The sequence below is a fragment of the Oncorhynchus masou genome, chromosome 31 (genome assembly GCF_036934945.1).
Source record: "Oncorhynchus masou masou isolate Uvic2021 chromosome 31, UVic_Omas_1.1, whole genome shotgun sequence".
Taxonomy (NCBI): domain Eukaryota; kingdom Metazoa; phylum Chordata; class Actinopteri; order Salmoniformes; family Salmonidae; genus Oncorhynchus; species Oncorhynchus masou.
The window spans coordinates 56,690,376-56,706,883 of record NC_088242.1 but is presented as its reverse complement, the minus strand read 5'-3'; the positions used below and the strand labels follow the sequence as shown (position 1 = coordinate 56,706,883).

The window sequence follows — 16,508 nt, the reverse complement described above, 5'->3', positions numbered from 1 at the left end:
ATGCACAAAGAAAATATAGTTCTCTCAACTGCGCACAAATTAGTTTACATCCTTGTTAGCGAGCACTTTATCATTTGTCAACATAATCCATCCACCTGACCAGTGCGGCATATCAAGAAACGAATTAAAGTGCATTACACAGATGCACCTTGTGCTGGGGACAATAAAAGGCCACTAAAATGTGTAGTTGTGTCACAACACAATGACACAGATGTCTCAAGTTGAGGGAACGTGCAATTAGCATGCTGACTGCAGGAATGTCCACCAGAGCTGTTGCCAGACAATTTAATGTTAATTTCTCTACTATAAACTGTCTCCAATGTAATTTTAGAGAATTTGGCAGTACGTCCAACTGGCCTCAAAACTGCAGACCATGTGTAACCATGCCAACCCAGGACCTCCACATTAGGCTTTCACCACTTTCAGTATCACTACCACACATCTACCAGATGCGGTATAATTAAATGCAGTCTCTCATAGTGCGTTCGGAAAGCATTCAGACGCCTCGACATTTTCCACTTTGTTACGTTATACAGCCTTATTCTAAAATGTATTAAATAAAAAAATCCTCAATCTACACACAAATCAGGCTTTTATGGTAGAGTGGCCAGACAGAAGCCACTCTTCAGTAAAAGGCACAGCAGCCCACTTGGAGTTAGGCAAAAAAAAGGCACCTAAAAGGACTCTCAGATCATGAGAAACAAGATTCTCTGGTCTGATGAAACCAAGATGGAATTCTTTGGCCTGAATGCCAAGCGTCACGTCTGGAGGAAGCCAGGCACCATCTCTACGGTGAAGCTTCATGCTGTGGGGATGTTTTTTCAGGGACTGGGAGACTAGTCAGGATCAAGGGAAAGATGAATGGAGCAAAGTACAGAGAGATCCTTGATGAAAACCCATTCCAGACCGCTCAGGACCTCGGAAGGTGAAACTTCAACTAGTCTAACAGGACAACGACCCAAAAACACAGTCAAGACAACGCAAGAATGGCTTCGGGACAAGTCTCTGAATGTCCTTGAGTGGCCCAGCCAGAGCCCGGACATGAACATTTCTGGAGAGACCTGAAAACGGCTGTGCAGCGACTCTCCCCATCCAATCTGACAGAGCTTGAGAGGATCTGCAGAGAAGCATGGGGACAAACTCCCCAAATACAGTTGTGCCAAGTTTGTAGCGTCATACCTAAGAAGACTTGAGGCTGTAATCGCTGCTTCAACAAAAGTACTGAGTATAGGGTCTGAATAGTTATGTAAATGTGATCAGTTTTTTTTCTTCCAATAAATGTGCAAAAAAAATAAAAGTTATTGCTTTGTCATTATATAGGGTAGTGTGTAGATTGATAAAGGGAAAATAAACTATGTATCCATTTTAGAACAAGGCTGTAGCGTAACAAAATGTGGAAAAGTAGGGGGTCTGAATACTTTCCGAATGCACTGTATATGTGAATTAGAGTTCGTAGCAGTCTGACCGTACGTCGGATTGATGCCTTTCTAAAAACTAATTACTGTGTAAGCCCCTCAAGTGTACTTAGTCATGACAACCCAGCATACGAGCCTGACTATGAATAAAGGTTGCTCTTCACCATGGGCAATCAGTAAGTGTGTTTATGGTACTGACCACATTGAAAATAAGAAAAAAACTGAGGCATGTGTTAAATGGCATAACCCACAACCATAGGCAAAGACACACCTACGCATATGCACAATTGCTTTAATCTAAAAGGTCTGCGCACATGATATTTAGCAACCGTCCTCATTTATTGTTTCTGTCTGATGTTTTATCAAGAAATTAAAGCTACCTGCCCATATAAGATAGGTCTATGTCCCAGAAAGTTGACTGTTGTATACAACGTTTTCTAGTCACATTTTTGCAAATTAGACAACAACCGTCCCAGTATAGGGACACCGATCCTGTAGAGGTTTTAGGGGTATTTTACTCAAGACCAGGGTTTTCCTGCAGTCCATGGATTTGGATAACTGATGTCAGAAAAGAGGTTACCATTTGAAACATGCAGGTACATATATAGGTAACCTTCATGGGAGGCAAAGTGAAGACTACAAACAGCAGGTACAAATGAGAGTGGAGGCAAAAGGCATCATAGTGACTTTGAAAAAACGAAACGAGAGCTTTTAAGGCACAGTGTGGTACCTCGGAAAACTCACTTTATGTGTTCCAATAAATAAAAAAACATTGGTCACCAACCAGTAGTCTCCAAGGCATTCCTAGTCATTCACCAAACATTTCAGCAATATATATAAAATAAATATATATTCTTATTTAATAAAAAAACAGCGCTGTTGGCGATAGGTGCACTTGATTCAGCAGCCCTAGTGCCAGGAAGTAAGTGTTCCCATTTTTGAACCATTTGTGTCTGAAGGTTGAACTCCACCTACCTGGCAGGCCCAGAGAGCAAATTAAGTCCACTTATAGGCCTACCGCTCTCCAATCAGATTGCAGACAGTGATCAGAGTTCGGTTACCTCATGCCATAGACTAAAAAGAAGCCTTGAATGCACAGCAAAGTTGATGTGAGATTTCAAAACTTTTTTAAAAACCACGACTATAGAGACTCAATGAATACAGCAAAGAGCTGCTGTTTTTATGAGTAAGTTCATGTGTAAGTTGTTATTCGGCCCTGTCAACACTTTGTTCAACCATTTTATAAAGCCATGAAATGTGCGTTTCCCTACTTCCACTCATGCTACAACCAGCTGCAATGAACGAGTACAGCAAAATGTTTTTGTTAAGGTTCTGTTATTATTTGTGGCTTGTGTCTTATTTATTATCAAGGAATATTGCACTTTCTCTGGTCTCGGAGGCAGAAATAATGCAGTGCGAGTTAAGTTTCACCATCAGCTGGAAGACTGGGGTCCTGTGTGGCTCAGTCGGTAGAGCATGGCGCTTGCAACGCCAAGCGTCGCGGGTTCGATTCCCGCTGGGGCCACCCATATGTAAAAGTAGTGGCCCCAGCCGACTTGTAAGTCGCTTTGGACAAAAGCGTCTGCTAAATGGGATATATTATAAGACTGTGTCCCCTTTTCTCAGCGGAAGGAGGGAGAGCGGAGGGGACGGTGTCTGGTGAGAGACAGCCTCACGGCTGCTCCCTCCATCCCCTCAGAATGACCATCAGATGCAGGCCATCAGTCCAGTAACAAAAATGTATATATTATGCTCACTCAGCTTTGCCACAAATAATACAACAAATGATCTATTACTAGTGTATACCAAAAATGTTGAAATAGTCTGACAAGAACATTGGCAGGGCAATTCAAGCACGGCTGTGATAATGTATTGGGCCTATAGCCTACTGCACAAACCTCATTGCTACAGAACTGTTTTTAATTGGTTAATGTAGCATAGGCTTATGTTTAAATAATATTATTTAAAAAAATGTGAATGGTAGATCTCAGGTTACATTTTGACTCAGTGACCTGGACTCAGAAAAGGTTGGTGACCACTGCTATAAAACGAACTTGAACTTCATGTCACAGGCAGCAGTCTATGCATTGTAATTTGAACACATTTCTGATTTAATCCAGCAGTAATAGTTGAGAGCTGCATTCCGGGCCTAGTGGAGAAGTAAAAAAGTAAAGCTTTAGTCACCTCCAAAATATGAAGCACTATGAAAAGAAGTAATATCCCTCTTATGAAACACTCGGTTTAAACCTCCAGTTTATGCACTCAGTTCCTCCTTATATCCATTTGACTGATAACCTGAGTGCAACAAAGTCACACACGGGTTCTGTACCCTCACTGAAACATTACATCATCAAGAAAGTAGATAAGTCCAACACCTACATGAGCAGCGTAGGGGGAGGTTTAGCAGGTGTGCAACTGCAGGGGTGTTCACATACTGCTATCTGCGTAGGTTGAGTTCACTGGACATACTGGCATGTCTACACATAGATAACTGTAGTTTATCACAATGATATGGAAATATGAATCCAAGAGAAGCCAATTGTTCACTGTGTACAGTTCAGAAGGCAGGCAACCAGCCTTAGCTGTTGTGAACCTCATGTCAGCCTCCGACATGCTCCATGAACACGAGAACTGCTGTTCCCAATACCAAGATGCAGATGGAAAGAAAATAAATTCCTTGGTGCCGTGTGCTGCACACACACACACACACTCTAAAACAGAGGAACGTCCAAATGCCTTTCTCCGGTCTCTAAATGTGCATTTACACGCAACATTCTTCGCCCCGCCTACTGACCTCTCTGGCTATATGCAGCCAAGCCATGAGAATAAACTGGCTTTCTAAGCTCTTCATAGACCAGGACCGTTTCTGAGAAGCACCATAACACCGAAGCGGGTCACGGAGGTATGTTACGTAACACCGTTTCAACATTTCACATACTTGTTAAATTGGAAGCGTAAGGCCTATATATGGTAGTGGCCAAAAGGATTAGACATCAAGAATTTTCCATGTGTCTCATCCGGAAACATGTAAAACATTAAAGGCATTCTTGTTCATGTAAACATTTCTGTTCCTTCAACAGGTTACGTAATGTCGGCCCATTTGGGTGTGACCGTCTGATGGTTAACAGAGGCAGAGCACGGAAAGCGTTTGCATGCCGTCAAGCTCCCTCTGAAAGATCTGCAGGTTATTACAGGGCCCTTTGTTCATATTGCATAATGGACTAAATGCATAAAGCTCTGGACAATAGACTAACCCTTGTGAAATGCTAACCCTGTATCTTGAACTGGTCAGTGCTTAATTGGTAGCCTAACTGGAGTTGTGCTGATTTGTCATTCCAACTTTTAGAATAGTTCTATGAAGATAAAGGCATGAACAACACTATTCATGCAGTCAGGTCACAATACTAAATTGTATTATTGTGACGTAAAAGTGCAGGCCCAACCTACCTGTAGTAGCGTGACTGCAGGTACGTGGAACACACAGCTTTGGACACGTGGCTGGCCGAGCCAAAGTCGATCACTTTCACCCGGTAAGGTTGTCGCACAGGGTCCACCAGCATGATGTTCTCCGGCTTCAGATCAGCGTGGATCAGGCCCAGGCTCTTGAGCTTCTTCAGCGCAGTGGCAACCTGCTGTAAGACCGGCCGGATTACCTTCAACGGCAGCGGGCTGAACTTGTTCTGCTTGAGGAAGTCATAGAGGTTCTGCTCAAGCATCTCAAACACCAGACAGGTGTGGCTGCGGTGCTGGAAGCACTCAAAGGCCCGCACCAGGTTATGCTGATCTGCATTCTCGCCACTCAGACGGGCAAGGATGCCCACCTCTATCTGGCCCTGTCGCGCGTACGACGGGTGGTTCTTCAGGATCTTGATAGCCACAACCTCTCCTGTGCCCCGCTTCCAACACTTCACCACCTGTCCGAAGGTGCCGCGCCCCAGGAACTCGAGCACCTCGTAAGTGTTCTTCATGGAGCACAAGACCTCGTGCTGCACCAACTGGTAGTCCCCATCCCCGACCGCATTGCGAGCCCCAGTCCCTCCCCCATTCTGTTTGCGGGGCACTCCCCCCACCGTGTTCCCTATGTTAGTTTGCAACATGGCAGGTATCATGGAAACGTCCTCCACTATCTGCATGGCTTTCCCACAGTTCTCCGGGTGCTCACCCTGACGTTTCAGCCCACATTGCAGGGGGCTTTTCAACGAGTTCAAACCTCCCTCGCTCTTTATCTCCTCACCTCCTTCACTGCTGCTTCTCTGGCCACAGTCCCCTCTGGCCAGTCTGACTGCCCCTGTAGCTCCGCTGCTGTGCCGCCGACTTCTCTTGCCACAGTCCCCTCTAGCCAGTCTGACTGCCCCTGTAGCTCCGCTGCTGTGCCGGCTTCTCTGGACAGTTGCCTTGACGGGGGGACCCTGGTCCTGGGTCTGAGGTGTTTTTGGGAGCAACTCACTGTGTACTACTTTCAGGGATGCAGTGGCCTGCAAAGATATGTCCTGCCCACTCAGGAGTCTACAAGATGTTGAAGTTTGTCTTAAAAATGGAGGATATTGGTAGGCTGGGCAATGCCAAGGTTTATTCCAATTATATAGGTCGACAGGGTCCAATCATTCAAAAAAAACAGCTGTTGAACTCAACTTTGTTTCTTCACACTGGAAAAGGCACTCGTTTGTGTTTGATAAACATCTGGTGGGTACACCAATATTTTTGAGGCCATACCTGTAAGAGAGAAGGAATGGGAAAGATTAGTTTACAACTACCGCACCGCTTGTTTTGCAGGCAATAACTATCCAAAATACATTATTCACGCTGTATAATAAAACTTAGCCAGCCACGTTGTTGTTACGTGGCTGATTGTTAGGCCATCAACACAACTTCCAACAAAAACTGCTATGGAGGAGGCAATTAGACATTTCAGTTAGATCAGATAGCATGTGGTTTCCAGAATTTCCATTGGTTCTCCATAGCAAGCTCTACCGGGGCGCATTCAGCAAAAAACTAAAACCATATCAATGTAATGAGGGGGAATCCCATCCCTCTGTGGGCGAGCTGTAATGTGTCTGTCTCACTCAGGCAGGAAAAGCAGAGCAAGCAAAAAAGGAAACTACAGTAGATGGGGGGGGGGCTTTATTCAAACAGCAAACTATGTGGCACTCTAGACCACAAGCAAACAGACAGCCAACCTGTCAAGAGCTAACATTTCAGCATTACCTTTTAAAATGTCTCATCTTGTCACTATAGTCTCTGGAGTACCAGCACTTGTTGGATCATCAAAGTTGGGAAACATGAATGTTTTAGCTGTGCTGCGGATTCTATCAGAGTGAGTGAATGCGTCAAACAGTATGGAAAGGTTTTATGCTGACATGGCAATAGTTACACCATGGGGTACAAATACAGTGCCTTCAGAAAGTATTCATACCCCTCGACTTATTCCACATTCTGTTGTGTTCCAGCCTGAATTCAAAATAGTTGAAATATTTTTTTTTCTGTCACCCATCTACACACAATAACCCATAATGACAAAGTATTTTTTTTTATTTAATCATTAGCCAATTTATTGAAAATTATACAGAGATAGAATTTACATAACTGTTCATACCCCTTTACTATGACGCTCCAAATTGAGCTCAGGTGCATCCAATTTCCTTTAATCATCCTTGAGATGTCACAACAACTTGGGAGTTCACTTGTGGCCAAATCAATTATTTGATTTCGAAACACCTCTCTATAACATTCCCACAGTTGATCGTGCATGTCAGAGCAGAAACTATACCATGAAGTTCAAGGAACTGTCCATAAATAGAGTGTTTTCAATAACAGTGGTCTTCATCATTGGGAAATTGAAAAAAATACAAAACTACCCAGACTCTGCCTAGAGCTGTCTGACAAAACTAAGTAACCGGGCATGAAGGACCTTGGTCAAGGAGGTGACCAATAACCCCTGACAGAACTACAGAGTTCCTTGGCTGAGATTGGAGAACATGCCAGAAGGACTACAGTCTCTACAGCACTTCAACAATCTGGGCTTTATGGGAGGTCAGAAGCCACTCCTGAGGAAAAAAACAACAGCACACCTTCAGTTTGCAAAGATTCTGTGGTCGAAGAAGACAAAAATATAACTCTTTGGCCTGATTGCAAAGCACTGTGTCTGGAGAAAACCAGGCACAGCTCAACATCCGTCTAACACCATCCCTACCATGAAGCATGGTGGTGGCAGCATCATGCTATGTGGATGCTTGTCAGCAGCAGGGACTGGGAGACTGGTACAGCTTGAGGGAACAATGAGTAGAGAGAGACAAATACAGGCAAATCCTTGATGAGAACCTGCTTCAGAGAGCAAACGACCTTAGACTGGGGCAAAGAATTACATTCCAAATGGACAATGACCCCAAGCATACAGCCAAAGAAACACTGGAATGGCTCCAGAACAAGAATGTAAAACTCCTTGAGGAGCCCAGCCAAAGACCATACTTGCATGCCATTTGAAAATCACTGTCCACAGCTACTCCTGAACTAATTTAATAGAGCTTGAGAAAATCTGCAATGAAGAATGGGAGAAAAATCACCAAATCCAGATGTGTAAAGCTGACAGAGATACCCAAGACGACACAAAGCCGTAATCATCGTAAAAGGTGCTTCTACAAAGTATTGATTCAGGGGTGTGAATACGTATGCAATTGAGATATTTCTACATTTCATTTTCAATAGTTTCAAAAATCATGTTTTCACTTTGTCATGGGTTATTAAGCAATCTTGAATTCAGGCTACAACAAAATGTGGAATAAGTCAAGGGGTATGAATACTTTCTGAAGGCACTGTATGCCATGTTCAGACAGAGGAATGGGTGTGTCTTTCGTATTGAAATGGCTTTAGTTTAGGGAGGGGCACGGTTAATCGAATATCCGAACAGACGTTAGTAGATTCCTGTCTCCAAAAAGCACCCGTTGTGTTTATTTGCTTAAAACGCTCAACACCAGGGCTATTAATTGAAGATTTACGGTACTTGAGATATATATTTTTTACTCTTTTCTGCATTGTAGAATAATAGTGAAGACATCAAAACTATGAAACATATCAAATCATGTGTTAACCCAAAAGGTCTTAAACAAATCAAAATATATTTGATACGAGATTCTTCAAAGTAGTCCAAATTTCGTTCCGATCTCTGCATGTGTGGTTCCCACCGTGAAGCAAGGAGGTGGTGTGATGGTGCTTTGCTGGTGACAGTCTGATTTATTTAGAATTCAAGGCACACTTAACCAGCATGGCAAACACAGCAATACGCCATCCCATTTGGTTTGCGCTTATCGGAAGGATCATTTGTACAACAGGACAATGACCCAGGATGTGTAAGGGATATTTGACATTGACATGTGGGAACTCCATCAAGACTGTTGGAAAAGCATTCCAGGTGAAGCTGGTTGAGAGAATGCCAAGAGTGTGAAATGCTTTCATTAAGGCAAAGGGTGGCTACTTTGAAGAATATAAACTATATTTTAATTTGTTTAACACTTTTGTTTACTACACGATTCCATGTGTGTTATTTCATAGTTTTGATGTCAGCACAATCATTCTACAATGCAGAAAATAGTCAAAACAAAGAAAAACCCTGGAATGAGTAGGTGTCCATACTGCATATATAGGCCTATTTTAACAATTGAAAGGCTTTGTCTAAATTAAATTATCCTTGACATTTTTACCAACAAGTATACCCCATGACATTTGAAAGTCTTAATTGAGTAAAACAACTTTTGAATGCCATTTTTATAATGGTGCATTGAACTATTGCTGCGTATTTAGCCCCCCAGGCTGCCTTGACATTAGTATGCTATTTCCCACACTTCAAAAAGCAATTACAGGCCCTCACCTAACGGTTTTCACAATACCTGACAGATGACCGCAACACTCTGACCCCAAAATCTTTTGTTACATAGTCAGTTATGGTGAAATCTGACTTTTCATTCTCTGTTGCTTTTAGCCAAACTACAGAAGAAAAGCAGCATACCTGCTGTCCGGCATTTAGATCAGCAGTCTCCAACAGGTTAATTACACACTACCAGTAGCTCGCCAAACAATTCTGAAAGTACATGCAATTTTTGCTTGTTCCACCGACAGAAATACTTGCCCCAAAACCTTCAATTAAATGTTAACTGCAAAGAAGGCTTACCTGGCAGAAGTATATCATGAATAAGTGTATCTATTATTTGCAAACGTTGCCATGAAATGAACAGCAGCAGTTCAGAACTGTCACTAGACCAGCAGATTAGACAGCACACTCTTCCCTCACTAGATCTGCAATGTAAAAAGGGCCAGAGGTGCAATTTAAATGATTCCAGATCTTCTGATGTGATTTAAACATTGACAAGGACTCAGAACATCAAATTTTGATGTTTCTTTAAGAGGGGAGGCAGGTAGCCTCGTGGTTAGAGTGTTGGGCCAGTAACCGAAAGGCTGCGAGATCAAATCCCCGAGCTGACAAGGAAAAAAATCTGTTGTTCTGCCCCTGAACAAGGCAGTTAACCCACTGTTCCTAGGCCACCATTGTAAATAAGAATTTGTTCTCGACTTGTCTAGTTAAATAAAACAAGAACAATTGTAATTTTTACTGAAAAAATATTCTACAAGGAAAAATATAAAACAATCAGATTCTATAGAGTTGCTTATTAGCCACTATTTTATCAGGTATATTGACAGAAAACAGAGTGCACTTTTTCTTGTACACTAAGGACCCGGAGAAAGAGTTACTAGGGAGAGTAGAAGAGAAGAATGTGCCAATTTGAAAGGAAGAAATTAATCAAAATGAGTAGCTCGCAATAAGTAAAACATTTTTTTAAGTAGCTCTCCTGTTGGAAATTGTTGGAGACCCCTGACAAATATTCTGATTGCTCGAGAGTCAGTAAGCTATTTTATTTTGTATTGTGACAATATCCCAAAAAACTAATATGAATAGTACCATAATATTAAATGCCCATCCCTACTTCAGTTCCTAATTTAAAATTGTAAAAACAAACATAACAAAAAGCAGATCGCTAGTTGCATCACACATGAACTGAAATGATGTCATCCTACCAAAATGAACAGTGCAAAATAAAATAAACTGATTACCCAATGAAAAGGTTCACTTCACACTCAGAGGTACCCTGTGGTGATATAAATCAGAATAGCAAGTCTAAATTCTTTATCATTATTTACATAAACCTTGTCCAACACTTACTAGTTACCACACTAGCTAAGTACAAAAACAGTGTCAGCTGCAATGCCATCTGTCCATACACGCAGAGGCTTGATACCCCATCATCGGTAGGAGACCCTGGTCTAGTGTTGAATTACACTCCTCACCATTTCAGGATTGTAAAGGCTGCCTGCTGTAAGAGGCCACTAGTAACTAAGTCAAATCGAATCCCTAGTGACTGACTGACCTTTCTGTGTAAGTAATCAACAAATGGGAGGGGGTGCAAACTGAGGACGGGCATGGGTGGTTGATAAGGCACCTGTTGACAACGTAGCTTAAGTAATTTCAAGTAAGTAGCTAACATTAGTAGTGCCAAGGCAGAAATCCAATAGTATGTCAATTATATAAGAGAGTTAATGTTTTAACTAACTATATGTCTGAGGGATAAAACATTATTATAAGTTAGATGGCTGGTGAATGTAAGAGTTCATCTTGTCAGTTGACGTTATGTCACAACAAGAGGAAGGACATGACTGGGACTTCTCGTTCCCCCCGAGTGGATTACTACTCAGAGACAGTGTGTGTGCAGTAACGTTACTGTTACTATTCTATACAATGTAGTTAGTTAACGTTAGCCATTTCATGACGTTGGCTAGCCAGCTAGATGATAGGCAATAATTAAAAATCACCCAAAATCAGAATTAAAATATACATACAAACCAATGGACGAATCAAAAATGCAACCCATGCTGACGAACAAACGTCTTGCTAACATTAACTATTGACTAGCAACTAGCTAGCTAGTTTGACAGATTTGCTAACGTTAGCTAGCCAACGTCTACATTAGGCATTGAAGTCAAACTGAGTAAAACTAACAAACTAGCTATTTACTAGTTACGAAATGCATTGAAATTCGCACAAATGGCTTGATAATTTTTAACGTTATGATATATAAACGTTTGCTATCTTTATTAACAGTAGTTAGTGACAGAATACAGTCAGCAGGGCTTCTCTGAACATGCTAACGAGTTTAACAAGTACCCACACCATGCTCAGTCTGCCTGCAATGCTGCCATCTTGTTCTCCTGGACAACGAGGCTTTCGATAAACCCACAATCTCACACATTTTAAACTCCAAATAACTCACGTATTACACCGTTAAATGAAACCAGTCTTCGTCCACCGCGTAGTCAACAACTGCCAGTTTCGCAAAAAAAGTGGCTCTTGTTTTCGTTTAAAGGGTAACGAAGCCCATATTTCTAATCTTTGTTGGGACCAGTTATCCCAGAGGCCGTGCAGTTCCAGCACTTTGCTCGTTATTTCATCAACTAGCACTAGCTATGATGGAAGCCAGCAGAAAAGTCTCCCCACCCCGTTGCGTGTGCAATGTTAAAGAGTCATAGAGCAAAACCAGAGAAATCAACCATCGACACGTTACGAGCTGACTCCTGAGCACGATATCGTCAAAGCCGCTGGCAGAGTTCTTTTTGCATGGCCCGGTTCCCCGAGGATGCGGAGTTAACTGATATTAGACCATTCCATTGGTCCTTAAAGGAAATCGCCACTCAATCGGGGCACCGGGCCAAGCAAAACGAACTGCACCAATTATAATCTATAAAGAAAATAACATTTATGAAACATGATTTATAAAAAGTAAAAAAAGAAAACTGACAAATTTGAGCAAATATGAACAATCCCCATAGCCTCAGTCACGTGATTTATTTCCTTAGTTCCTTAAATCCAGTTATAAATCAGGTGGTTCTGAGCACTGAATGCGGATTGGCTAAAAACGGTGGTATATTTAAGCAATAAAGCTCGAGAGGGTGTAGTATATGGCCAATATACTACACCCACGGCTAAGGGCTGTTCTTAGGGCAATGCAATGCAGTGCCTGGATACAGTCCTTAGCCATGGTATATTGGGCATATATAACAAACCTGAGGTGCCTTACTGCTATTATAAACTGGTTACCAATGTAATTAGAGCAGTAGAAATTAACGTTTTGTCATACCTGTGGTATACAGTCTGATATACCACGGCTTTCAGCCAATCAGCATTCAGAGCACGAATCACCCAGTTTATAACAGACCGTAAGACCATGCATTGGTGGAAAAAAATGGGATTTTACTGTCCTAATTAGGTTGGTAATCAGTTTATAATAGCAATAAGGCATCTCGGGGATTTGTGGTACATGGCCAATATACCACGACTAATGGCTGTACACAGGCAAACTGCATTGCGTTGTGCTTTTAAGAACAGCCATGGTATATTGGCCATATACCACACCCCTCATGCTTATTGCTTAATTAGAGTATCAATTTCAAAATGAACTTTAGTTACCTCCAATATCTAATGCAATTAATGCAATTCTATTGAATCCATTTTCAACGGCAAGGTGAAGACCCCACCACATAAAACATCATAAATAGGATTTGTTTGTTCAGTGCAAAATGCAACAAAATATTAATAAGGACATTTCTGCATTCTATCCATAGCTAATAATAATAATAGTAAAATAATAATAGGCTGTGTTATATTATGGGAAATTCTAAAATAACCCTCCCAGGCCCTCAGAATGCCCTTCGGTTTCAGCAAATTATAAAAAGAGAACACCTCTGTCATTTCCCCACAGCAATACATTAACCTTTTCCTAAATGATAGCGCTGGCCACTTTAATGTATGAATAAAACTTGATTTGAATGTCTGTTTCAATATTGAGTATTGTTTCCCTCTGCTGTTAGATATGTATATTGCATGTAACTCCACAGTGAAGGCTCTGCTTGTCCCAAAAGCATGGGGTTTAAAACTAGTGTAATTTTTCAGCAAAGGAAATATATATACACTACCAGTCAAAAGTTTGGACACACCTACTCATTCAAGGATTTTTCTTTATTTGTACTATTTCCTACATTGTAGAAATATATTTATATTTTAAATATATTTTGTATTTTAGATTCTTCAAAGTAGCCACCCTTTGCCTTAATGACAGCTTTGCACACTCTTGGCATTCTCTCAACCAGCTTCATGAGGTAGTCACCTGGAATGCATTTCAATTAATTGGTGTGCCTTAAGTTAATTTGGGGAATTTATTTCCTAAATGCCTTTGAGCCATTCAGTTGTGTTGTGAAAAGGTAGGGGTGGTATACAGAAGATAGCCCTATTTGGTAAAAGACCAAGTACATATTATGGCAACAACAGCTCAAATAAGCACAGAAAAACAAATGTCCATAATTACTTTTCCTCCACAAGAAAGGAAGACCCAGAGTTACCTTTGCTGCAGAGGATAAGTTCATTAGAATTTACCAGCCTCAGAAATTGCAGTCCAAATAAATAAATTGTCACACACTGATCTGTTTCACCTGTCCTTGTGCTTGTTTCCACCCCCCTCCAGGTGTCGCCCATCTTACCCATTATCCCCTGTGTATTTATACCTGTGTTTTCTGTTTGTTTGTGCCAGTTTGATTCGTTTGTCAAGTCAACCAGCGGTTTTGTCTCAGCGCCTGCTTTTCCCCAGTCTCTCTTTTTTCCCTCACCCTCATGGTTTTGAACCTTGCCTGTCCTGACTGAGCCTGCCTGATGTCCTGTACCCATACCCCACCTATGGATTACCAACCTCTGCCTGCCTGCCTGACCTGACCCTAACTGCTATCCTGTACCTTTGCCCCACTACTCTGGATTATCAACCCCTGCCTGCCTTGACCTGTCGTTATTGCCTGTTGTTGTAATAAACATGGTTACTTTGACACAATCTGCATCTGGGTCTTACCTTCAAACCTGATATCAACTGTTCAGAGGAGACTGCGTGAATCAGGCCTTCATGGTTGAATTGCTGCAAAGAAACCACTAAAGGACACCAATAAGAAGAGACTTGCTTGGGCAAAGAAACATGAGCAATGGACATTAGACCAGCGGAAATCTGTCCTTTGGTTTGATGAGTCCAAATTTGAGATTTTTGGTTCCAACCGTTGTCTTTGTGAGATGCAGAGTAGGTGAACGGATGATCTCCGCATGTGTGGTTCCCAAGGTGGAGGAAGTGTGGGGGTGCTTTCCTGGTGACACTCGTGATTTATTTTGAATTCAAAGCACACTTAACCAGCATGGCTACCACAGGATTCTGCAGCGATACACCATCCCATCTGGTTTGGCTTTAGTGGGACTATCATTTGTTTTTCACCTGGACAATGACCCAAAACACCTCTAGGCTGTGTAAGGGTTATTTGACCAAGAAGGAGAGTGATGGTGTGCTGCATCGGATGACCTGGCCTCCACAATCGCCTGACCTCAACCCAATTTAAATGGTTTGGGATGAGTTTGACCGCAGAGTGAAGGAAAAGCAGCCAACAAGCGCTCATGAAGCTGGTTGAGAGAATACCAAGAGTGTGCTGTCAAGGCAAAGGGTGACTCAAATTTAACATTTTTGATTTAACACTTTTTTTTGGTTGCTACATGATTCCATATGTGCTATTTCATAGTTTGTCTTCACTATTATTCAACAATATAGTAAATAAAGAAAATCCCTTGAATGAGTAGGTTTGTCTAAACATTTGACTACGTATACTACTGTTTGGGGTCACTTAGAAATGACCTTGTTTTTTAAAGAAAAACACTTTTTTCCATTAAAATAGCATTAAATTGATCAGAAATAGTGTAGACAGTTAATTTTGTAAATTACTATAGTATCTAGACGCGGCTGATTTTGAATGGAATATCTACAGAGGCCCATTAGCAATGGCACGTTGTGTTAGCTAATCCAAGTTTATCATTTAAAAAGGCTAATTGATCAGTAGAAAACCCTTATGCAATTATGTTAGCACAGCTGAAAACTGTTTTCTAAGTCACCAAAAACTTTTGAGCGGTAATGTCGGTGAGGACATCTACTTTGTGCATGACACAAGTCATTTTTCCATCAATTGTTTACAGACATTATTTCACTTATTCACTGTATCACAGTTCCAGTGGGTCAGAAGTTTACATACACTAAATTGGCTCTGCCTTTAAACAGCTTGAAAAATTCCAGAAAATGATGTCATGGCTATATAAGTTCTGGTAGCCTAATTGACATCATTTCCGTCAATTGCGGATGTACCTGTAGATGTATTTCAAGGCCTACCTTCAAACTCAGTGCCTCTTTTGATTGACATCATGGGAAAATCCAAAAGAAATCAGCCAAGACCTCAATGTTAGACCTCCACAAATCTGGTTCATCCTTTGGAGCAATTTCCGAATGCCTGAAGGTACCACATTCATGCAAATTACGCAAGTATAAACATGCAGCTGTCATACAGCTCAGGAAGGAGACGCGTACTGTCTCCTAGAGATGAGCGTACTTATGTGCGAAAAGTGCAAATCAATCCCAGAACAACAGCAAAGGACCTAGTGAAGATGCTGGAGGAAACGGGTACAAAGTATCTATATCCATAGTAAAACAAGTCCTATATCAACAAACCTGAAAGGCCGCTCAGCAAGGAAGAAGCCACTGCTCCCAAACCGCCATAAAAAAAGCCAGACTACGGTTTGCAACTGCACATGGGGAAAAGATCATACTTTTTTGAGAAATGTCCTCTGGTCTGACGAAACAAAAATAGAACTGTTTGGCCATAATGACCATTGTTATGTTTGGAGGAAAAGGGGGATGCTTGCAAGCCGAAGAACACCATCCCAACCGTGACGCACGGGGGTAGCATCATCATGTTATGGGGGTGCTTTGCTGCAGTAGGGACTGGTGCACTTCATAAAATAGATGTCATAAGGAGGAAAATGATGTGGATATATTGAAGCAACATCTCAAGACATCAGTCAGGAAGTTAAAGCTTGGGTCTTCCAAATGGACAATGACCTCAAGCATACTTCCAAAGTTGTTGCAAAATGGCTTAAGGACAACGAAGTCAAGATATTGGAGTGGCCATCACAAAGCCCTGACGACAATC

The 16,508-nt window shown here is 41.6% G+C and overlaps 1 protein-coding gene and 1 non-coding gene across 2 annotated transcripts in view; one reads left to right on the top strand and one right to left on the bottom strand.

The window, feature by feature from the left end:
- The window catches only part of LOC135524971 (homeodomain-interacting protein kinase 3-like), a gene marked incomplete at its 5' end in the record, with an annotated part of 42,716 nt that extends 36,700 nt beyond the window's left edge, over positions 1-6,016 (bottom strand). Inside the window, one exon of the mRNA XM_064952783.1 lies at positions 4,863-6,016. Coding sequence (XP_064808855.1) covers positions 4,863-6,016 — 1,154 coding nt within the window. The remainder of the gene's footprint in view (positions 1-4,862) is intronic.
- On the top strand, positions 2,865-2,940 carry trnaa-ugc (transfer RNA alanine (anticodon UGC)). Its single transcript has one exon. It is a non-coding gene; the product is annotated as a tRNA-Ala (tRNA).
- Positions 6,017-16,508: the final 10,492 nt, after the last annotated feature.